The sequence below is a fragment of the Aplidium turbinatum genome, chromosome 5 (assembly GCF_918807975.1).
Source record: "Aplidium turbinatum chromosome 5, kaAplTurb1.1, whole genome shotgun sequence".
Classification (NCBI taxonomy): domain Eukaryota; kingdom Metazoa; phylum Chordata; class Ascidiacea; order Aplousobranchia; family Polyclinidae; genus Aplidium; species Aplidium turbinatum.
The window spans coordinates 14,000,630-14,026,254 of NC_137476.1; the positions used below are offsets into that span (position 1 = coordinate 14,000,630).

Here is a 25,625-nt window from a genome sequence, read left to right on the forward strand (position 1 = left end):
AGATGCAGTTACTCTGGATGGGGATACTGGAAGTAGTTGAAACGTTCTGCTACCTAGAAGGTGTTCTGTGTATGGATGAAAGAGTGCAAGATTCTATAAAATCAAGAATAAGAGCTGGTGGGGAAAATCTAATGAAGTGTCAGGGATTCTACACGGAAGAGTGCTTTCCCATATTAAAATGAACCACATTGTATACAAAACATGCATAAGAACTGAGAAGCACAATGTGCTGCTAAAGGAAGGGCCATGACGATATGGAATGGAAACAGGATGGAAACAACAGAAACAAGAATGCTTCGAATGATTGACAAAAAAGCATTAAAGGATAGATTTAAAAATGATAGTATTCAAGCACAAGTAGAAAACATCAGTAAGTTTCTTATAAGCCACCGTTTGTGATGGTATAAGCAAGTGGAACGTATGTCTGATAACAAAGCTCCAGTGATGGCAAAGAAGTTTCTGTCTAAGGAAAGAAAATTGGGAGACCAAACAACAGATGGCGAGAGTTGGTGAGAGACACCACGCAAAGAACCGACACAAAACCAACCCCAACAACAGTGAAGCCTGGCGAAGGGCCTGCAAAAACTGGATGACCCCTGATAGCGGAGACAAAACGAGGTCTCATCTTTTGAAGAAGAGACAAATGGATGATGATAATTTCCTTTTGAAATAATTGGCTTCACACAGTTCCATCAGATAGCAACACTTAAACACTGTAGTGTGGATATAGATCATCACAACATACTACACTGTTTTTGCACTACCGTACAGAAATAATATAATTGCTTTAACTTAGAAATACATATCACGCTACAATAAAACATGTTAATGATGAAGCTTTTTTGTGTGCCTGCAATGTGTGTTTCCTTGTTTCAAACAGAATTATGTTGAATAACTTTCACATCATAGCAATTGTCGGGTGAAAACATATGACATATAGAATTAAACATTGGTAAAAGAAGTATCTATGTAAGGCAAGATGTGCTCATTGCATCAAGTAGAATTTGTGTCAAATAGTCTGGCAGTGAGATGTACCTAGTCCTAGGTATGTACCTAAAATGCTTTTTAAAAAGTAGAGATTACCAAGTTAAATTGGCAAATTCAAGTTCAACATGAATTGTTCTTTCAAGTTCAACTTGAATTCGTCAATTTAGTGTGGTACTCTCTACTTTTTTTTATTGATTTAAGTAAACCTGCATCAGTTGACTACACTGCAGATTGACTAATTACACTTTAAAGAACATTTACTCAATAAGCTAAACAATAAAAACTATTAATACTATAAAAAGTGCTCAATGCCAAGCAAAAAGCCAAGCAGAGCGAATTAAATCAAATATAGTTATCTAAACCCTTGACCTTCTGATGATCCTCCTTTCAGGTGAAACAGGCTGTCAAGGGTTTAGTAGAGACTAATAACTATATTTGAATCCTCAATAAGCTATAGGATTCGATAATGCATTATGCAATTAGAGTGTCTAGGGCAGGGCTACTCAACTGAACCGCGTCCGAATCCGGACCTTCTGGGTGTTGAAGGTGGACCTCGGGCTTCTGGAAGAATAACCTCATTGCCCCATTTTAGGGCCTCTTTAAACAGATTTCCATTAGGGAAAAGCATTTTTTTGTGATTATCCATGGAGCTGGGGGCTTTGCCCCCAGACCCCTCAAAACTTTGCCGTCTTCTCTGATGTGCGATCAACACCGCTACAATACAAAGAAACACAATACATTTTTCCTTTTTTATTTCTTTGTTTGTGTCAGACCAAAATCCAAGTCATGTTGCATACTACCTGAAAAATATTTCGGTGCTTGTAGGCACCTGGTTATTTAATTTTCGTGGTTGCATATGAAATATTCATCGGACCGCAAAAATATTCAACCTGTCAAAATGGACCTTTGCTAACATTAGTTAAGTAGCCCTGGTCTAGGGAGCTGACTTTGTTCAGCCCCATCTCTATTGAGATGCCTCAACGTGGTGTAGAGGTGAACCCAGGCTGAAACTAGGCTCACTCCTAGAAACTCCTGGGGCTAATAGACACACGTAAAAGTGCCCAACGGCAACTTTTTGGCAGAAGAGGGCAGTGTCTGACGGGCAGGCATCCTGTAAGGCGGGCCTCTATGAACAGAGCACCGGGCAGTTAAATCTACAGTAAAATCTTAACAAAAAAAACTTTAGTACTTTGCAGGTGTGTGTCCATCTCTTCATCACCATCGGGTATCTTGAAGAGAAGGGTCTTTGTGGTGTCGCTATCCTCACTATTGTTGCTTCCGGTGCTATTTCCTGAGCTACTTCGAGGACTAAAAGATAGACAAACTAGTGTATATAAATACGTTTACATCAGTTAATTGAATGAAACAAAGTAAAATTGGAATTTAATGAAGCATCATTCGTTGCAAGCAATGTTTTTACTGGAATCAAGGAACAATACAATGCGAATTTGCGTGGAACGGTAAACTAAAGGTATTACCGAACGGTGATTGTGGGCGTTGTACTCCCATATTTGAATGGCGAGTCAATTGCGCTGTTAGTGAGATCCCAGTCATCGTCATCTGCACACAATATAATACACTCAGAAGTGTGTGGCATGTTAAATCAATAACTAAATAAAAGTAAAAAATTGGGTAAATATTGTACAGTCAACGTGACGAAGGCTTCTGGTAGACCAACCGTATCAGCATCAAGTGCAATTAGCACTATAATTTTGTTGTTCAAAGCAACCATGACAGCTGTTTTAAGTTTTTTTTTTCGCAAATAATAGAAAATTCAGTGGTTGGAAGCTTCAGGTTGAAAATGTACATTTAACATTTAAAGTTGAGCTTCACAAGAAAATAGCATATGACTAGGGAAGTGTGTTCCGAAAGCTAGTGGCAAACCACTACTACCCCAGCAAATCTGCAGCATCATGTTAAAACAGTTTGTATGTATCTGCCTCTGTGAAGTAGAACAACGATCATGCTGTTAAAAGCGAAACTCAATTTACTGCTTGACAAGATGCTGATTATTATTTGCAAAAATCATTTAACATCATTCCACTGGACTCTCTAATGCAGGAGTTTTCAACCTGGGCGTCGCAAACCGTTTTTTGGAGGGTCATGAGGCTCCTGAAAATCCAGGACATGTTGTTTTCAATTTTTTCCAAAAAATATTAAAAACCGTGTATTTTCGCAGTCGACCATTCCTCGAGCTGAGATTATTCTATTGCTTATGCTTTCAGCTGTTGCAAGGCTTTAACATTATAACAATAGGAAAGCATTTGATATTATTCACCAAGTTCTTGTATCTTGCTTTGTGCAGACTAAAGTTAACCAGCAACTACGCTACGGCAATAAACCAAGTTTATTTAAAATCCTAAGCAAAATTTGGATTTATCAGTATTGTTTCCAATGGCATTGAATAAATTGAATGTAGGCTATTTTGTTGGAAAGTTCATTCAGGAACAGGTGTACGCATTGACAAGCTTAATTGTTAAAAATATGCAGCACCAACCATGTCACTGAAACGGATTTCAATAAATCCATAAAAGATCGCAATAAATTTAACTGGTGATAATGTAGATTATTCTCAATCAGAACCTCTCATTTTCTCAGACTGATATCTAGCCAAGCTTAATAGAAAAAGGAAATAATAACGAGAGGAAACGCAATAAAAGCCGTAATAAGTAACATCGCAAAGACACTTTGGCCTTCACAAGTTTACATTGCAACAGCAAAACTAAACATAACTAGATGTCAGCATGAATCAAATTTGGTTAAATTGTGCATTAAATATTCTTTTATTGTATATTTCATGGGGGGTCGCGAGGCTACGTTGATTGCTCTGAGAGGGTTACGGTGGAAAAAAGGTTGAAAACCCCTGCTCTAATGTTTTCATAACATTTAGAAGAAACAAAAAGACTTAAAAATAATTCATGCAATTACTGATTTTTAACATGCTTGCATATATAGTATATGACATGGCTAGCTCTATAGACACTGGCAAAACGTGGAAGTTGGTTGAGCATGAAACAAACACACACCAAGTACAATACTGTGTTTTAAGGTAAAATGATCATCGCACTGCTACACCGGTGTATATTTGTCGACCAGTGTTTGTTAATTCTTTTTACCTCGTGGTGTGCATCTGTACACTTATTGTGGATATGTGGTGACGTAATTTTTTTTGTCTATACCAGCATTTCTTTTGAATTACTTGCAAGTTTTTATTGAAGACTCATACTTGCATTATTTTTAAAGCTCTGTATGCAAAAAGATAAGTCAAAAGAACAAAAAAGTAAAAAATATAGCCTTTAATATTATAATAAATTCAAATTATGAAAGCGCTGAACACAATCTTTGGTAGAAAAAAAATTGGATCTTACTTCAATAACATATCACACCATTTAATAAACTGAACTACCCAGCAAACAGAAACTGAAAGCATACACACAGTTTGAAAATAGAAAAATATGAATATGAACTGTTTAGTTGAAACTTCTATACTTTTTGAATAATTTTCCACTTTTTGCGGCGCATCTGGCAACCTTCCATGGTGCACCAGTGCCCCGCACCAGTTAAAAATTGCTGTCTTAGACTGTTGAACTATTTCCACATTCAATGTTTTGGTATTTTCACAATGGAAGCATTACCTTCTACAATTTCGCATTGTAAAAAGCAGTTAAAATATGACTTTCAAGACCATATACGTCTCGTACGCAGACAGCATCATGCAAATACTATCACAGCACAAGAAACTTTCAAAAACACAAAAATTAAAAGTTTATGAAATGGTACATGCTATTTCACATGCTAAATCTGAAGGTGATATAGGAGTGTTTTCACTTCATTTAGTAAAAACATTGATTCAAAATCACCTCCAGAGTCAAAAATATCTTTGTTATCCTCTTCATCACTGCTATCTCCGAAATTTGGAAGGCGTGCACGACATACTCCTTCAAATAACTCTTGGCTCGGCTGCAATATTGCAACAAAATAAGTGCACAAATTCACTAAGTACAATACTCTGACAGGTCAAACCGCTAAATGACAAGCTGCGTGAAAACCTTTACTACACTCACCGTATCAGTGTCCGCTTTGATATCAAAGTCAATGGAATTGAGCTTGTTAAATCTGAATGATGTACAACAAAATATAGACATGATATCTCATATTAAGCAATTATGCACTCCTTTTCTTGAGCTGCTTTAACAGTAGCGTATGTTACAATCAAAAATAAGGTAATAAAAAAAACGAAATCATACGCAGTTATGCGAAAATGCTACAGATAATACAGATTTGATTACTGCTGGATTAAAAATAACTAATTGATAGTGGAAATCTTTATCCTCGAACTGAAACAGATTGAAGGCTACGAACCACTGATGGAGAGCTAGTCACAGAGGGTGACAGAATGAAGTTTTCCCTTGTTGGGTGGAGAGCTGTTCTTGAAGGGTGTTGCGACTTGATGTTGAAGTCTCTTCATTAATGGTGTAAAATAAACTGTGATTCAAAAATATTTGAACGTGTAGCCTATGCTTCAAATTGTCCATTATCCTGTAAGCTCAATGTGAGAATTTATCCAACATCCTACACAGACAAACGTAACTTGACCAACAAGACATACTCACTTGTTGTCAGTGTCATCATGTTTGGCAAAGTCTCCATCGGTGAATCCAAACTGATCAATAAAATTGGATGTGATTTGTTGAAGTTGAAAGTCCATGAATGCCTGGCAGACGCACAACATTGGCAAAGTCTCTCAAGCTTTCTAGTTTTTTAATAATACTCTCTATGCTTTGGGAACTTTTTTTAAATTTTGAATAACACCTCAACAAATTTTTGGGATGTCAGTAATTAACTTTCAACGCTCTAGCATACTAGTTTCTGAAACGAATCTCAAAATAAACTAAAACAAGCAAAGGCAGATGATTTCAAGGAAAGAGAAAACCACCACAATCAACTTCCAATTAAAACGAAAAAATTGAAGTGCTTTTGTTAACGTTAGTCTACAGTTCGGATTTGAAACATTTAGCATCAAAGACACGCAAAAGCTGGTATCGCACATTGCAAGTACAATACATGCAAAAATAAAATTTTCAACTCAATCATTCACTTTGATATGCACTTAACAAGACTCCAATTCAAACAAAATATAATTTACATTTTTTTAGCAAATAAAAAACAAGAGACACTTTGCACAGTTGTGGGTGAGCCAAAGCATTAAAAGCATTTACAAGCGAAACAGGGGTATTTATTCACAAGATTTCATTGACGCAACATTTTACCCGTTAGCCGGTAATTAAAATGCAACACTTAGAAAAACAGTAAAGAGTGGTTGTAACCTAAACTTAAACTTGATGCTGCAAAACATTAACAACTTTACTAGATTTCTTTGTATGACCTCAAAGAAAAGTTCATCAGTGTCATATTATGCATGCGGAGTGCAGACGGTCCATTTCCTCAAAAAAGTTACATACACATTTAAAACCTGACAGCAGCTATAGCTAAGTGTTTTTTAAAAAAAAGTGAAAATACATAAACATAATTATTATATAAAAATTATTCAGAAAAGATAATATTATAAAAAGATAATGGGCAATGAGCTGTTGTGTCACTGAAGTAGTAGTGCAAAACAATTGGTTAGAATGTAGTGTTGGGTGATATATCGAATTTTCGATACGATATCTTTTCCATATCGATATTTATTTCAATATCGTTCGATATTTTAACTATTACAGCCCTGCTAACTATTACAACCCAGCCCTATAGCAACTCGTAATTGCAAACCCCAACAAAAACTTTGCCGAGGCCAAACGACAAAAGTTGAAATTGCCTCGGCAATTGCTTTGCTTTGAACGTTTATTACGAAAAAAATTGTACCAAAACATGTAAAACGAGAAGCGAAAAATATACTAGAGTAGTGTATCACAATCGCACAAAAGTAATACCAAAAGTAGCGATAAAGCGAACAACGCGATACGCACGCTGTTACGTTAATTCACGTTGAATAACTCACGGGGAGGAAAAGTAAGTTAATTTTGGGTTGATTCAACGTTCGAGTTAGTACAAATCGATTTAATTTTCCCGGCGGGTTATATTGCGTAACAACAATGCCCAACAAGAAATTTACGTTTGTTTACATTAATTCGACATCTAGCGACGTTGAATTATCATAAAATAACGTTAATTGCTCAACCAAGTACCGGTAACAAATTAATAGCTCCCTGAGAGAAGATTGCCTCGATTTACGTATACACTAAAATAATTTCGGCACAATTGGGATACTGCGAGCAACACAAAGTCGGTTTGATGAAGAACTAGATGTCAGAATCGGAATCATCAGATGCTGTATCGGAGGATGAGGTTGTCGCGTCATTACTAAAATCGGACACATCAAAAAGCTCATCGCTTGGCTGTAAATCTACACTGTCTTTGCCGTTCGCAATGAAGAGTCCACGTTTTGCCGCTTTTGTGCTTTGATACTAATCCACACGCCTCTTTCGCAGAGCTCCATCAGGGTGTTGACTAAGGAGCAAATCTATGGCTGTGGCATAACGACTGGGAGGAATGTCTAATCCTAACCTTACAAGCGCTCGTGTGGCCTCGGCATTTTTATTGCCGAAGCTAATGCGCCATTCATGCATCTGTGTCGGCAATTGCCGACACTAATTTCGAAGACTGAGAAACTCTTTCTCAATTAGAACAAAAATATCGAAAAGTATCGAAATATCGAGTATTTTTTCAAATATTGTATAGTTTTGTTTTTCTCAATATCGCCCAACACTATTAGAATGCCCGGTTTATCTAATCAAAACATGGACAACCAAAATGTAGATGCTAAATACATGTTCAGCAAACGTTTCCTAAACATTTATAGCACTAAAGATAAACAGTTTAATATGTACCGATTAGGCTCTTTATTTTTTTTTATTAGTACAGAAAAAGAGATACAAGCAGAATTTTCCGCAGTTAATAGATTGCATTGCCAAGATTTTCAAAGTGAAGTCTAGGTGAACCAATAGCAACGCATTTATCATAAAACTATAGAAATGGAAAAGCAAAAACATGCTTTTACTCAAAAAGTTGTATAATCAATAACTTAGAAGTGTTTTTCTTTTTTTAAAAGTTGAAAATTGTGTTTGAAAAAGTTATGTGCAGGCCTTAAAACTAGTCATGCGAGCACTACTTAGCGAACATGGCCGCAATGGTCGATGGCTGCTTTATGGCTTGATGTGCATATTCAAAAATAGGAAGTTGCTAGTAGAAGGTAGCTCATGATGGTTCTAGGACAATTTCCCCTGTGACAACGGCCCGACTGGACAGTTCCCTCCCAGACAATTTAATCAAAAAGTGCAGTAAAGTTTTTTCTTAATTAGCGCTAATGATTTAATTCTTATTTGCGCAGAAAGATATATAAACATCGCCACTAGAAATGTAAATTATGAGTGATTTCTCTTAAAAAAGTCAAGTATATTGCGATTTTCATGGTCTTCTACAATGGTTGCTACGCGAACTGAACAGTCTTGATAGTGTTTTTTGGGCGGTGGTGCAGGTAGGCCTAATCCTGCAACCATTTGGTTAATTGTTACCGCTGTTAAAGCCTGCTCGCTGTTTAATGCGTCCATAAACTTCCAAACGTTTGGATGACATGCAGCAATGTTAGCTTGAAGGTGGATATGCCATCCTTCCAACAAATTGTTTTTGCAGCAAAGATCTTCCACTACACAATCAGTCGATCATGCATGCTCAACATGCTGATCGGAAAGCGGGGTGATCGTCTGTTGATACGTAGCCTTCTTCCGATGAAGGCATCTTCAAAGTAATCTACGATCAAGTCAGCTTCTGTTGGCATAGTATCCTGAAGTGTTGCAAATGCACTAACTACGTCATTTGGTCAAATGAAAGCCAGAGCTGATCTGCTGAAAGCACACAAATTTTCAGAGCAAAGTCAGCATCTGCCTGACATTAGCCTTGCAATCCTTCCGCCTGCCTTTCCTTTGTTCAGTGTAACGAGTAACGATGTTGCCACCAAACATCTTCGTGCTATGAATAAACTTCACCAAGTCATGCTTAAATTTTATTATTATCTTGGTATTCATTATCCAAGAGCAGTTGTCCGGGGGCGAAATTTTTTTTCCTACGAGATTTTTGTCTCATTTATTTTAGTCACTTTAAAAGTAAGATTTTCCGAAAGTGTTTGAGAGATTGGTTGATTCAGATTGCGAAATAACTATTTGCCAATAAAATTCTGCAATGATAATAAAATATAAGCTTTCCCTAACCCTACTTTTTTGAAAAGCTCATGTGCACCGCAAAAATTAATTTAAAGAAAAAAAAAAGTTTGACTTCGACGGGCGTCGAACCCTCGTTCTCACGATTACTAGGCGGAGGATGATACCACTGAACCAACCGTGCCAACGAGAAACTGTTGCATTCCACACGGTTTTAATACAAACTTTTACCAAAATATGTAAATGAGACAAAAATCTCGTAGGAAAAAATATTTCGCGTCCGGGGGGGGGGGAATTGTCCAGATACCCTCATGGTAGCTCAAAGCTGCAGGTTTTTGTCTGACTTTCTCCAGGAGCTATCATCAGAATAAAATAAGCTCCACCTCCACTGGCCAATACGTACTTTGAAACTTCTTTTCCACCAACATAAGTAAAGTTAGCCTTATTTCCATTTTGACACACCCAGTACTCAACATCTACCAATTTAAGTGCCACTGTGAGAGTCGTAGGTCCCAACGCTTAGAGGAACAAATCAAACAACATGTCCCAAAATAATTAGAGTAAGGAAACAATACAACAAAAATCAACCAAACCGAGTTTGCAAAACTGTAAATGACAAAATCGTATCCATTGGCACTGCAATAGGGCAACACCAGCTGGATATCAAAGAATGTGCTTTGAACTTTAGACTATATTATAAATGTTTTCAATTCTTGCTAAAGGCCGTTCCTTTTCCACCTGACAGCACTGGAAGCAATCTTTATAAAAACTCTCAACCCAATCTTATTCTGCCATAAGGAATTCGTGTATGCCTTATGCATATTGCAGAATTCGTGTATGCATATTGCAGTTAGTTATATTAACAAATAACAAGCTTAATCGTACATAAATACAAGCAAAAAAAGGATGATGATTAGACCAAAAGGAAACGCCCACCAAAAAAAGTCAAGTGATACTTGCGGTACCTCATTATGGGTGTCATAAAAATCAGCAATATTGAACAACTGAGTGCCACCTCTAAAAATTATTAGTTTATATAACTTTGAAAATTTCATATGATAATTTTTGTATCAAAATGACGCAAAAATGGTATCTCAAAAAATCGAAGATAAACAATTGACATCTGTTTTGTATCACCCTACTACATCAGGTATAAAATAATCATTTTCAAAATCTACTAATATCTAATTTGGGTAGAAACTAGAGAGGTAACTTTTTTAAACCATAAACAGATAAAACTCAGCAACAACAAGTGCTACATTTAACATTATAAAAACAAAAAACAATAAGCTAACATTTTTGGATAGTCAATTAGTCATACAGCCCTTTTCAAGCCTATAAGAAAATACATTTTTTAAAAGAAATACAAAAGAATCATACGGGTCAGGTATTTGAGAGGTAAAATTACTTAATTGTTCAGAAAAGGACACAAGCAGATTACACAAGATGGACAGAAGCACAGCACGAGATAGTGGAACAAACACGGCAAATACATGAGAAGCACAAATATATGACAATTCAATCAAAAACTGTCAAAAAGATAGAAGGCTCAGCCTGCAAATAATTGCCTGTTGAGCCCTGCGTTGAAAGATTTGATGATCAATGCCTCATGAATCTTGGTGTCAAACTCGGGCAAACACTTACGAACAATTTCAAAGGACTCCAATGAGGGTTTATTGTTTGAACACGATTGACAGTTTCTATTATGATCTTTAATTGCACTGCTTATATTGAAATTAGCTAAATTCAAATGCTCTCTCACTCTCGTCGCCAAATGTCGAGTGGTCATGCCAATGTATGTCAAACTCGTATCATGCGAGCAAGTGAACTGGTACGCAACGTTTGAACATAAGCGGAAAGAAGTCTTAGACTTCAACTGAAAATAGCAACCAGCTTTAAACGTTTTCATCATCATCATAATCCATCGTCGGTTTGTTCCCCACTAGTGGGGGTGGCCGATTGTTTCCACGCAGCAATTGTTTTAATCCCTTTTCTCCATTTCACCCTGTCCCTTGCATCTTCCTCCTTCAGTCCAACTTTTTTAAATTCATCCTTCACTTGTTGTTTCCACGTTCTTCTTGGACGACCGCGTTTCCTCTTCCCATCCACCTTTAGATCTAGTGCCTTTCTAAGAAAACTTCCTTCCTCCCTCCTTATCACATGTCCATACCATCTTACTCCATTTGCCCTTGCCAGTTGGTCTATGGTCTCTCTCATCTCTAGCATATCCAACAATTCTTCAGTCCTTTTTTCCCTTCTCGTTTTCACCCCACACATTGCTCTCACCATTGACCTTTCCGTTCTTCTCAGGATTGCCAGTTCACTCTCTCTCAATATCCATGTCTCGCTACCATATAGCATTGCAGGCCGCACACAGCTCCGATATACTTTCCCTTTCATCCTTAGTGAGAATTTTCTGCCATACAACATTTCCCCACATTCCCTGAACTTTGCCCAGCCCAATCTTGCCCTTGTTGTCACCGCTGCTTCACATCCACCACTTCCATTTATCCGATCACCCAGATAACAGAAGTCTGTCACTGTTTCTATGCCATGGCAGAACTCATCATCATGGCCTTCCACTTCATTCCTTCCTTTACTGCATTTCCCACAAACAAAACACTTCGCCAATCTTGTTGCGGCTCTCTTGACATTAGCACATCTTGCATGTACCCACTTTCCACATTCCTTGCATTGCATTGAATTTCTCATCACTCTCTTGCCACATATTCCACAGGGATCTACTTCTACTACTCTCAGCAACTGTTCCTTCTGCTCCACTCACCATCACTTTTGTTTTTTCAAGATTCACCTTCATACCCTTGGTTTCAAATGCTTCTTTCCATTTCTCAAACTTTCTCTCCAGTCCCTCCATACTATTACTTGTCAAGACCAGGTCGTCTGCATACAAAATTTCACTCAATAAGCCCTCCCTCACTCCTTTAGTTACAACGTCAACCACAATAGCAAATATCAGAGGTGACAAAACTGATCCTTGGTGTACACCAACCTTCACAAAAAACTCGTTTGAATAATTTGATCCAACTCTCACTTTTGTTCTTGCATCCTCATACATAGACATCACAGCTCTCACTAATCCCTCCGGTATACCTCTTTTCCTCATTGCCCACTCCATCACTTTCCTTGGTACTCTGTCAAATGCCTTTTCTAAGTCGACGAAACACATATATAGTTTTCTCTGCTTCTCTCGGTATTCCTCCTGCATTCTTCTCAATATAAACAGAGCATCCACTGTACCTTTTCCTGGCATAAATCCAAACTGCATATCATTTAATTTCACCAATGTTCTCAACCTCTTTTCTATTATTCGCTCCACAATTTTCATTCCATGCTCTAGTAGTTTTACACCTCTATATGCACTGCAACTTCTCACATCCCCTTTTCTCTTGAACAATGGAACAAGAGTACTATGCTTCCACTCCTCCGGCATACCCTCTCCATCTAATACCCTTTGGCTAAGTTGTAGCATTACTTCAATTCCCAACTCTCCACTTGCTTTTATCATCTCTACGCTCACTTCTGATGGACCGGCTGCTTTATGCAGTTTCATTTGCCCCATTGCCTCCACCACTTCATCACGAGTAACCTTTCCCACTGGACCCTCCACCAGATCAACCTCTGTCATATGATCCCATACATTCTCCTTGTTCATAACATTTTCCATATGTTCCTTCCACACTTCTCCTCTGCTTTCCGGGCTGAAATGCAACTTCCCATCTCCACTCCTTATACATCTTCCCCCTACAATATCATTCCCATCCTTTTTCATTTGCTTTATGAGTCTGAATACTTTGTTTTGGCTTTCCCCCATTTTATTAAGTTCCTCCTCAGCACCATTCTTCATAGCTCTTGCAACAACCCTCTTTGCCTTCTTTTTCATACTCTTATACTTCTTTTTATTTTCTTCTGACCCATTTTTGCGCCACTGCTTGTATGCATCTCTTTTCTGTGAAATCGCATGCTTCACCTCTTCATCCCACCACCATGTGTCTCCACGATCCCTCCTCACTTTCTGTTTTATAGGCAGGAAAAATCTTAACGGTAAACTTCAAGGTAATAAATCTGTGTAACAAAACGTTTGGTTTCCTTAGCAATAGACAAGATTGTTAAAAAATTCTTGAAATCAGGCTCCTCAACTGGAGAGTGGAGATGTAGTGGAAACTGAATTCAAAAACCCTCTAAGCACCTTATTGAAAGACCAAGTCTGTATGACTAGCTGAAAACGTTAGCTTAGTGTTTTTTGTTTTTATAATGTTAAATGTAGTGCTGTTGCTGAGTTATGTCTCTGTAGTCTTTATATTATTAATATCTAGACAGAAAAGTATGTTATTGTATTCACAATGTTGTTGATAAAAGACCTAAAACCCAATCAACCTACCTGAAGACCATAATTAGAATCTACTTTCACAGCAAAACTGTTAAATCTGAATCTCTACCTGTTGAGCAGAATTTGTGCTGAAAGGAATGTCTCTGTAATCGGTTTCTCCATCATCATCAGAAGAAAAGTGCATCGGGTTATGACCCCCTAATTCTCGAGAATTTTTTCCGTTCATTTCAGCTAAGGGCTCAGCAACAAACTTTTGCCATCTTCCTTGGTCTTCCTCTGGCATACCTAAATGATGAAGCATTTTTTCAGTTAAGGGTTTTCAAACTTTTTGCTTATCGGTACCCTTCAGACACTTTATAGGTTTGCTTGCACCCCCAAAGTTTTGTCACATTTTAGCTCCACTTTCTGTTGCAAAACCTACTTTTTGCAGCTGAACAACCCAAGGCAATTTTTCAAAAAAGTTTTAAATTGGTAGTTTCAGTCGAACATGAAGAATATGTGATTATCACTATTTTTGCAAACAAACAAAATAACACAAGCGCATAAAATTATTCAGAGCTACTGTAACACACACTCAAAGAAACAGTACAATTAACTAACAATGTTATGCAAAAAAGTAGCTAATAGATGGGCCAGCTTTTTAGAAATATGATGGATTTGCTAGCTTTTCAGCAATAACTTTAACTTAACTTTTTGGTTTTTATAAAGTCTGAACAATTCTGAATTGCCAGTAAACAACACTACTTTAACAAACAGTTTACGTTCTGCGATTATAGTCTTGCAGGCCTCGAAATTCGTTTTTGTTGACAGCGGACAAACGTGTCCGATCTGAGCAGCTATTTCGGTGGACACATTACGTCTCACGAAGACACACCAGTTTTAGCATCGATCGTCATGATTAATCACTTCATCTTGATAATTCTTGAAAACTATAGCAACGGTTTAGAACAGTGGTTCTTAAACTTTTTGAGACACGCATCCCTTTTACAATTCTAACAAAATTTGCGTCCCACCTATTGTTTCAAAATCAAAAAACATTCAGCAGAACAGCAATTCGTTTCCAGGTAAGTTGTATTAATGCAAAGGATGTGATTGTTTTTTAGATACTAAATGTTTAATTCGAGGATTAGTAACAGAAAATGAACATCTCAGATCGGCTTCACAGTCAAGTTTGTGTCTAGATTTTGTCTTTTTATGTTCATGAGAGTAGAACAAACATTTCCGCACAAGTAAGTGGATGAAAATGGAAGAAGTGTGCGTATAGCCACAGCACCCACACTCTTGTAATTGTCTGTACAATGTACATGTTTTACCCAGAACTTAGTTAGTGGGATTGCTTCAAAGTCGTCCCTTCCAGTAGAATTTCATGTTAGCTCCAAGAACTCCTCTTGTAAATTGTCTGTGGGGTTTCTTCTCCCGAGCTATCATGTGGGCAACTCCAAAAAACGCTTCTACAACTTCTGCCGACAACGATTGGCGAAAGCACTAGCTATACTTGCAATCTTCATTTTTTTAAGAGTCTATCTTGTATTGGAAAAAAAGCTAAAGGTTTACTGTGGTGGTCAAGTCATTTTTTTTCAAGATGACGCTGGGAACAAGTTGGTCTCAAAGCGTCGTTGCTCAGATTTTAAAAACATAATTATGACGCATTGTGGTACAACTTGTTCATTTACTGTGGCCTCTATATTACAGGGCTTTTAACACTTTATTGCTCGTGACCCCTTTCAATCTCCTAAAATGTTTCACGACCCCTTACGATTGAAACGACGCAGTGCGAAATACACATTTGTGATATTTATTGAAAAGAAAACCATAAACAATTTATTGTTCCCAGTTCAGTTTGTATTTATTTACTTCTGACCATAACAACGAAGCCTATGGGCAGTAGGGTGATTCATAAATTGAAATTTTTTTTAATTCAATGGGGCACCCTCTTGTATCGTGTCAATACCTGAAAAACTAATCCTGTCAAATTTTTAGGGCAATCGAAAGCATTTTTAAGGTTGCTATCGACTTTGAAAGCTGCATATAATACACAAATGGGTCATTCCATATCAACTCAACGGGGTGTGCAAGCTCGACCGTCTTAGATTTTCTTGAAATTCACACTAAAGTTTCATATTGATGTATAATAAACACAAAAAAAATTTCAGCTCATTATCTCAAGACGTTTAGACCTTAAAGCCCTTCAAAGTCACCAAGGTCCCTCAAAATGGGTTCGCATGTACATTTTCCTCCATGTTTGGGTCTTCATAACTTGTAATCTAAAGTAGAGATGTACCGATACCAATATTTTGGCTGATACCGATCCCGATACCGATATCACTTTTTTAGGCCGATACCGATACTGATACCGATATTTGACCGATACTTTGGTGTTACAAAAAGAAGCAATTTTGGTATTTGCAAGGAATTATATCAAATGCTAAGTTTTACCTTATTTGCATAAAACTATTAAAAAAAGCTTTCAATTGGTATAATTTATTAAAGAGTCAAGAACCAATCTCAACCGCATTGTTGTGTCATAATAGTAGGTTTTAGTAATGAAAGGCCACCGTAATTGAGGATTGGGGACTGGGGTATAAGGGAAGAAACATTACATCATAGTTGGGGTTTCTGAAAAGTTAATAAAGGGTTTGCGCAAACTCTCCAAATAGGCTATCATAATTGATAATAAGATGTAAAATGTAAACCAAATGATTTGTGTAGTTGTACAAAAACTATTTGACAAGTAATGTGCAACCTAAGGGCGCTTGTTGTTTGGTTGAAAAGCTTTTGCCAGGCCAAGACTACCCAGGTAGGCTCAAAATGAAAGCAATGGGACTACGAATCCTCAGTAAACTAATCAATAAATGGTCTTATTGCGTCTAAGATGACAACCTCATTGTGAAAAAAGGAGCGTTCTTCTCGGTTATCAGCTCAAGCCTGAGCACTCAACAGCCCAGTAAACAGTTGCCATTCGCTAACCGTAACGGTGTAGCTTCCACGCTAGCCATTTAGACCAGTGGTTCCCAACCTTTTTTGGTGTCGGGGCCGAATTTCAAACTTCAGAGTACGTATGGAGCCGCATGAAAACACTTAAGTAATTAAGGTGTGCTTTAGCGGATAGCCTATGTGTGCTTTAAGCGTGCTCTGTGCTAATTGGTATTGGTTGCAAATTATTGGGCTTGTCTTTGTGTTGATTTGCCTGTTTTGGGCTTGTTTCTTAGATTCACTTTCTTGTTTTCAAAAAAACAACCTGACATCACTGTGTAAGATGTAAAATGAAAATTTCACTGACAATGCAACCTCTACGACACAACGACAATACAGTTTGTAAATAATTTTGACTTCGCAAACAATTTTGATAAGTCATAAAATAATCGCCCTAGTTATTATAAATAGATTTTTTATATTTTTTTGTGGGATTTTCAGGGGTCAACGAGAGCCGCAAGAAGGCTAGCTTGGAGCCGCATGCGGCTCTAAGAGCCGCGGTTGGGAATCACTGATTTAGACCATCCAATCAGCTATATGTTTCTCGCCAGCCGTTAGCTGCTGTTAAATTACTAACATCCATTCAGCGATCATGCCATCAGCGCAGCACACTTCATGGAAGATACTTGGAATGCAGCGTGGTACGCCACCGACACCAAACTACATGGTTTTATACCCCACCCGGTGGCGCGCCCCCCTGGTATGGACCTGCCTCGGCCGACTTGGGTCAAGCTCAACAGAATCCGAACCGGAGTCGGTCGCTTCCATTCCAACATGCTCAAGTGGGGTCTGGCTCCCTCATCGGCCTGCAAATGCGGCACGGAGGAACAAACTACTGACCATGTCTTTCTCGAATGTCCCATCTACAAGGCACCAAATGGAACGCATGGTATAGCAACGCTGGACGAAGCTACACTCACCTGGCTCTCCACCACCTGCCCCGAAATTTGATCTAGTCTCAAACGAAAGAAGAAGAAGAAGGCAGCCGTTTTGCAGCAAGAATTGACATCGACAAGAATTGAAAGGTAAAAACGATGGAAAATTATACATTTTTGCTACCTGGGTAGTCTTGGCCTGGTTTTATCCTCTGCTGAGAGTAAAAAAGAAACACAAATGATAAATAGTGGAGAAATTGAGTCTCCTTCACAACTTAAGAATCGAACAACGCAAAACTGCTGAAAGAAAACGTTTTGTTTGAGTGAAAGAATCACTGTAAGCAAACAATGTCAAAAGGTGCACGCATGAAGTCATGGGAGTGTGAGGTATCAAAAATTTGAACAGGTTGTTATTTTTCTACTTCAATGTGATGTTAGGTACTACTTTAAAAAATCTATATCTTTGCTTCTGCAGAAAATCCGCAGCAAACGCCTTGTTTTACATGTTTAGTATCGGCCACAGTATCGGCCAAATTTTGCCGATACCGATGCCGATACCGATACTAAAAAAATGGCCAATATCACCGTTACCGATGCCGATACCGATATATCGGTACATCTCTAATCTAAAGCATTTACAAAGCTGAAATTTGGTATTCTGATTAAGAAGCAGCCCTAGTATTCATATCTACTACCAAAATTGCTAATTTCAAATTAGTTTTAGATATAGAACCTTTCAAAAATTGAAATTTTTTACATTTGAAATTTTTTTATCAATTTTTGATGTCCGCTATCTCCCGAACCATCTTTACACCCTCCAAACTACAATAATTTCACATTTGTTTAGTGTTGCAGTCTCATGGGGGTTAATTACCAACTAGTATAGATTAATGATACGCAAAATGGTAGTTTTGTGACTATTGGTCACCAAACATTTTTCTCTGAGGGCCGGATTGCTGCGAGATTAACAGCTGTGGGCCGGTTGTAAATTGCGAAAAGATATACAACTATTTAGAATCTCTATTGACTTGAATTGAGCACAATAAATAACAAAGTCAGCGGTGGAATAGCAAAGTTGTGATGACAATCGAAAGGTTGCTGGAAAATTTATCCCCTGGTGTGATAAACTACAGGGCATCGTGTTCTTGAAAAAACATTACATCTTTCCAAATTTGGCCTAGGCTGTCCACATTTGTGGTGGCCTAATGATAAAAACAGAATCATTAGCAGGTTGTGTGTTGCTCAACAGCAACATCAGTCCTTTACAAAAAGTTTGGTAACCTTTTTCCTTTACAGTTGTAGTGCAGCTGTTATTTCTGCAGCACTTGACGGGCCGGATGAAATTAGTTTGCGGGCTGGTTCCGACCCGCGGGCCGTAGTTTGGTGACCCTGGTTTAGAGCAAAACCTCAACAATAAAATAAATAGGGTCATGCTGGGTCAACCAGGCATTGTGTCATTCGAGTTGAAGTCATTATGCCTAAAGATAATTAGGAACAATGGCATACAAATCACGAAGCAGGACATTAGGGCGCAAACAAAACGGCGCAGAGACAAAATGGCGCAGAGGCAAAACGGCGCAGACAAAACGGCGCCAAATTCATTGGGAAGCACGAAATAACATTATTGTAAAGAGAAACTACCGTGCAATAATATCTAATTTGTGATAATTAAATGAGTAATTATCGAGCTGGCAGAAGTGCGACCACAGTGCTTAGACGTGAAAATTCGGAAACAACTGTTTGCTTGAGATGTAGGCAGATTTGGCTATAGAATTAGCGCACATGACAGTTCAGAGAGATGGGTGTCAAACCAGACGGGTTTTATTTTTTCTGTTTGATCCAGTTTGGCTAATGGTATAAATACGGACCGGCATATGTCATTTATTGAGAGCTAGACAGCTTGATAGATTTTGTTTTATTCGGTTTGCTATTTTCGTCCTCGAGCATGAGACTACAAGAGAGAGATTATGGTCATCTTGTTTGTTTATTTTGCAGAGGAAAAGTTTCGATAAGACTTTAAAGAGTTTACTAGTTCTGTGTTACAGAACACTATGCAGTATGTTTCAGCCAGCAAAACTGGTCCTTTTTACATTGTTTTATTGTCTGCAGGCGTTGAATCAATGTAAATAAGACCAGCTTTGCTGAATGGGAGAGCTTATTGTATGATCAAAGCATTTTTCTGCAAACTGCTGCAATCGGACTTCTTTTAATCTCACCGATCTGTGACGCCACAACGCGAACTTTGACGTTGAACTTTTTGTTTCAAGCGTGCTATTTTTAGCTCGTACCAGCACATTGTTGCTTTAGCTTTGATTTATTATCATCATGGTTGAATCAATGTAAAATGACGTAACTCGTGAGTATAGACTGCGAAAAGTCTGTAACTATATATTTTTGCACTACGTTTTGTTTTGCATCTGTTTCTGCAGAAACGTGGTAAATAAGCAATTCCTGATTTCGCTAATTGAATCGTTCTAAACATCGGCAAACCGTTGCAATTTGTACCCAGCTCGAAAAGTAAAAATAAAACCCGTCTGGTTTGCCATAGATTCCGTCCAATTGTGATATTGATTTGCATCCTATCTTAGACAGTTAGACACCCATCTCTCTGAACTGTCACGTGCGCTAATTCTGTACTACAAAGATAAGCCGTCACAGTTGTTAGTGTGAGAGACAGAACGCAAAGTGTGATGCGGGAATATTAATTGCGTCGTATTTTGTCTTGAAAATGATGCGACATAATCTTTGAACTTATTGCAAACAAATTTACGCTGTTTCAAATTGCTCCCCGACCAAATATGGTCTTTACTTCTCAAATGAACTTGACTTCGAATATAAGGAGCAACGCATTTGAATTAAGAATGTCATTGAGTGTTATTGAACTCATTTAATTATCACAAATTAGATATTATGGCACGGTAGTTTTTCTTTACAATAATGTTTTTCGTGCTTCCCAAATGAACTTGAAGTGAGCAACGCGTTTGAATCAAAACTTTTATTGATCAACTATAGCCAGGGTTGCCATACCGTCCTTATTTCTAAGATTTGTCCTTATTTTGAAGAGCCAGGTCTTAGAAAACTTAAATGCCCTTATTTCTAAGAAATGTCCTTATTTTCGACTTTCGTCCTTATTTCGTCTTATTTTCAACAATTACAGAACTTTGATCGTTTTCTTCTGGTATCCGGTGTTGCATAATATTCTAAAATTAGTCTAATTAGTTTCCTCTAGTGATCAGATTCTTCAACTCCAAAGTTGGAGTGCGAGTGCGTCTTCTTGACCTGCGATCAATGCCAGGCGAGACCTCGGCACAGATCACGAACTTTACTCTCTCCTCTATTCAAGGCAATGACCTAGACATGAAACACTAACAGCTGTCATCCTTTTGTGCCGATAATACACCAGTGAATTTTGGAGGATCACAGCATAGTGGAAAAAACAACGTCTTCTCTCATCTCAAAGAGCAAACATTGCATCTGATCCTAGTCGGCTACCCTGCTCATATTTTGCATAATGCAGAGGAGAAGGGATCAGAGCGCCTCACACTTGACATAGAAACAATCGTGCTGAAGATTGGTAGCCACTTCAAAAGCCAAACTGGTAGAACGATGAAGCTCAAGCATATCTGTGAGGAGCTTGATAGCAACTACTCGACTCTACCAACTCACACACTGACTCGATGGACCACACTCGATGCTGTACTCGAGCGAATGATCGATCTCTGGGAACCACTCAAAGTGCATTTTCTTTCGCTGAAAAGAATATTGGAGGATTTCTTTAAATTAGAAGAGTCACTCATCATCATATCATTCCTCCACAGCGCTTTCTTGCTCTTCAATAAATCACTGTTACTCCTGCAAAAGTCAACTGCATTGTTTCCAGAACTGGCAGAGATAATTGAATCTTTCAAGATCAAAATATTACAACGCCAGTGTTCAGGGTTTTTCGGAGCAACAACATACGAACTACTAAGAACAGTCGATGAAGAGTATGCTATGGTTCTCAAAGCGAGCTTCTAGGAGTTCTACACCATTACTTTGGAATGTATCAACAAGTGTCATCGATTTGACAAGCATCCAACGCACATCAGCTGGACCCTGCTGAAAGATCAAGCAATCGAGTAGGCTACGAGGAAGGCAAGGGGTTGGCGAAGCAAGTTGATGAACTAATGGCAATGAAAGATGAGCTGTTTGATAAGGTCTCGGCTGTTTGCTCTGCTCAAGAAGATTCCAGATGATGTGTTCAACTGTTCAGCAAGGATGAACCCGAGGCCAAGTGGATGAAGTTCTTTACCGGAAACAACTCATTTTTGCTGCTCTACATGCTGGTTAGCATCATCTTCTCCTTTCCGGTCAGCAATGCGTTTGTGGAAAGAATAAGATTGTTCTCTCTTGTTTCGGCGCAGTGGACCAAGGAAAGGAGCAGACTATTTGAAGCATTTTGTATTAACAAGGAGTTGCTGGAGCAGATTGTTTCTGGCAAAAAGTATGGAATCTGATATGACACGGCTCGTATAAATACAAAGTATGCCTAAACACTTTTTTTTAAATGTTAATCTAATTTTTCGGTTGTCCTTATTTTTGGGTCCATGTCGATGCCTGACTATAGCGCTTGAGTTTAGTATTTTCAAAAGAAAATAAATTGTTACGTTGACTTTGGCACCGTTTTGTCTGCGCCGTTTTGCCTCTGCGCCATTTTGTCTCTGCGCCAGTTTGTCTCGCGCCGTTTTGTTCGCGCCTTAATGTCGTAGACCGTACAAATCATGCCACTTGGTTTGAAGTGATTGAGACTTCATCGTTGACTTACTTTCTTTTAACTGTACTTCAGCATCACAAGAACTAAAAAACGACAATATGCTGAAAATATATTAAATAGAAAACGACAATACACTGCTAAAAATTGTCAAAAAAGGCTCATGTGGAATCTTCCTTATAAGAAGCATTTCATTAAAGGCTAATTTTCATAATTAAAACGAACTCAGATTTGAAAATAAAGGTATTCCATAAAAAGGACCCCTCGGTGTACCACTTTACTGGTATTAGTGCATTCCAGTTTTGGTACATCATTGAACAATGGCAAGAATACATGGAAAATATGTGACATTAAAATTTAAACTATTACTTTCATAAAAAACAAGATAGGTAAATATATTAATGTGCATCTATTAAAGTCGAAATGTATCCTCACTAGTACATGTACCCCAATCAAACAAAAACAACAGTTTATTACAAATCACTTTGAAGTGTTATTAAACACACACATAACTCTCTCACTGAAGTTCATAAAATAACACCAACCTTCAATAAATTCTCTGATTCTTTCGGCATTTGTACCTTTTTCCATATTTTCTATAATTTGATTAGTTATTATAGTAAGATGGCCCATATTGCCCTTCCTATGTCCACATGCCTCGGTTTCATGAACTCTGTTGTTTTCCCAAGCATCCAATATTCTTTGTATCAATCGACAATCTTCAAACAACTGCCACAAAGTAATTGTATTACCCAATGACTAAAATGTGGTAAATTTGATGATTGATCAAGCAAATAACATAAAAAGAAAGGCAGAAAAAGCCAAAAGCAATTCTTCCAATCTAGGTAAAGGCCAAAAAGTCACTTAAATGATTTTCACCAAACATTTGCAATCTGGCCTTGCTCTCAGTTCTCTTGCAATTACCTTGAAATTATTTGCTTTGGGGAACAAGTTTGGTACAAGAACCATTGTTGTATTTACTGTACTTTCGCTATTATATATATATCATTGCTGTACACTGCAATGTGAGATTTGGGGTATATTGAGGCTGCTGAGTGCTGATTTCAAAAATCACATCAGATTTTACCCATCACATCAGGTTTTTGAGATTTTTGCATGATATTGAATAGGATAGGGTGCATGAACTTGATAGGGTGCACCTCATTTATGTTTTTAGGTTTCAAATATTTTTGCTGTAATTTATTTTTGTTTGGCTTCAAAGCCAGCTGAATAGCTTGTTTATTATTATTTTATGAATTTTTGTTTCTATCTTATAGAGCATTTCAAGACCTTTTCAAAAATATATAACTTGTTGGGGTTGTAACAACATCTTGTTTGATTTGGACTTATTTAAGCGCACCATGAAAAAATATTGCTAGCACTAGTATTGTAGCCTTAACACAAACTTTGGCCTGGACGTTTATTTTACCCATAGCAACAATGAACCAAGCGATCATAGCAAAATTTAAAAAATAGCATATTTTTATTGCCCTCTACTGTACACTACGTGTAAATTCAAGTATGCAGAAAATCAATATTTTTCTCTGTAACAAATAGGTTCAATGCAAAAACCAGCCAACTTCCTATCCAATGCATGCACAATTCAATTTTAGCTTTGAAGACACCAATGCCTTCTGAATCTGATACATCTAAAAAAATTCCCTATTCTCTGCATACAGACATAGAGATACATAATTTTTACTTTCAACTTACATGAGTTAATAAAGGCGCAACTTTTCTTGGATTTTCTGCTTCGTCTTCTTCATTCCTTAGTTCCGGTAAATTCACAGAGTTTTCTTCATTATCATTAGAGTACAATGGAGTACGAGTGGTTGATACAGTAACAGCATTTCCAAGCACTGTTTGTATGCACTGCACGACTTGAGTGTGAAGAAAGTTGTTGTATTCATATTGAAAGAACAAATCCTGGGTTCATAAAAAAAACTATACACATACTTCATAAAAACAGCATGTTAGGTATATATACTTCAATTACAAAAGAATTGTCACCTCGTGTTAGCTGTGCTTGAACTGATACTATCATCCAGAGGCCATAACACCAGTGCAATAGGTGCATGCAAAATAATAATAATGCTAATTTTATAGCATTGCATCCATCACAGAATGTGTTGCTCCTCATCACTTTACAAAGCAGACATTGTCAATACAGCCGTGTAGAGCTTAGAGGCACAGCTGTGTGTGTACATTATTACCAGAATTCATTCCATTGTTGAGCGCTAAACTAGAATAAAATTCAGCGCCGTACCACTTTAAAAAAGTTTTTGGTATGGCCTGATAGGGTATCAAACCCATAAAATTGGTAAATAAAAAAGCAGGTTTGGCAACAATACACATAAAATTCATTAGTATAGCTTTTGCCACCGTACAGGTGGCTTTATCAGTACTCTTATTCAAATAGAATTGCAATTGATCCTATTTGAATAAAAACTGATGAAGTCATGTTTACGGTGATGAAAGCTCTACTTTATAATACATTTTATTTATGAAGAAGAAGCGTTCTTCCCGGCCATCAGCACAAGGCTGAGCACTCACTAGTAGTACAGCAAGCAGCAGTTGCGATTCGCTAACCATAAAGGTGGAGCTTCCACACACTAGCCATTCAGACCTCCAATGAACGATAAGTTTCTGGGCAGCCGATTTGTAGCAAGAATTGACAGCGATAGACACGTGTTTCGCCCATGAGGCTGGGCTCATCAGTATCGCACCGTAATCTTGCCACTTGGGTAATCGACCGCCGCTTTACCAGTCAGTTTAACTCTTATCTTTGTGGAAAGAAAAGAGCCAACAAAACCAGCAGGTGCCAGGGGTAGGACATGTGAAGAAGAAGCATTCTTCCTGGCCGTCAGCACATGGAAAGAGCTCTTTTGTTGGCTCTTTTCTATTCACAATGATAAGAGTTAAACTTACTGGTAAAGCGGCAGTCGATTACCCAAGTGGCAAGAATACGGTGCGATACTGATGAGCCCATCCTCATGGGCGAAACACGTGTCTATCGCTGTCAATTCTTGCTACAAATCGGCTGCCCAGAAACTTAACATTTTATTTAGTTGCTAAACCTGCTTGTTTTATTCATGTGCCTATTCTATTCGTTTCACTGCATCAATAAACAATTAAAATGGATCCGAATATAATTTCATCATCATCATCATTTTCAGCCTGTGAGAGCCCACTGCAGAGCGTAAGCCTTCCCCTTTTTATGCCAATTTACATGATTACACTGGTCAACGCAAATTATTTGGCAGACAAAGTTAGAGTGTTTTTGGGGGTTTTGAAGGGCGCTGATTCCGAATATGGCCTTAGTTTTCCCGAATTGGCTCTAGTTTTGGAGATATCGCATAGGGTCATTTTGACCAAAATCCTATATTTGAGCCTTATGCGCAAGATCAAAAAAACGGTTTAACCATATTAGATATTTCAGAAATGCAATTTAATGGTCAATTGTGAACAATAAAGAC

At 37.9% G+C, this 25,625-nt stretch overlaps 1 protein-coding gene across 5 annotated transcripts in view; it reads right to left on the reverse strand.

Annotated features, from left to right (window-relative positions):
* Positions 1-25,625, reverse strand: part of LOC145769914 (serine/threonine-protein phosphatase 6 regulatory subunit 3-like) — a 212,830-nt gene that overhangs the window by 21,238 nt on the left and 165,967 nt on the right. For 4 of the 5 annotated variants that reach the window (XM_082581461.1, XM_082581459.1, XM_082581464.1 and 1 more), the window contains 8 exons: positions 23,863-24,075; positions 22,695-22,878; positions 13,661-13,836; positions 5,601-5,701; positions 5,052-5,103; positions 4,848-4,947; positions 2,466-2,547; positions 2,177-2,295 (listed from right to left, as the gene is read on the reverse strand). In XM_082581461.1, the coding sequence (XP_082437587.1) occupies positions 2,177-2,295; positions 2,466-2,547; positions 4,848-4,947; positions 5,052-5,103; positions 5,601-5,701; positions 13,661-13,836; positions 22,695-22,878; positions 23,863-24,075 (1,027 nt within the window). The remainder of the gene's footprint in view (positions 1-2,176; positions 2,296-2,465; positions 2,548-4,847; positions 4,948-5,051; positions 5,104-5,600; positions 5,702-13,660; positions 13,837-22,694; positions 22,879-23,862; positions 24,076-25,625) is intronic. The other variant, XM_082581462.1, reaches the window with a different exon arrangement.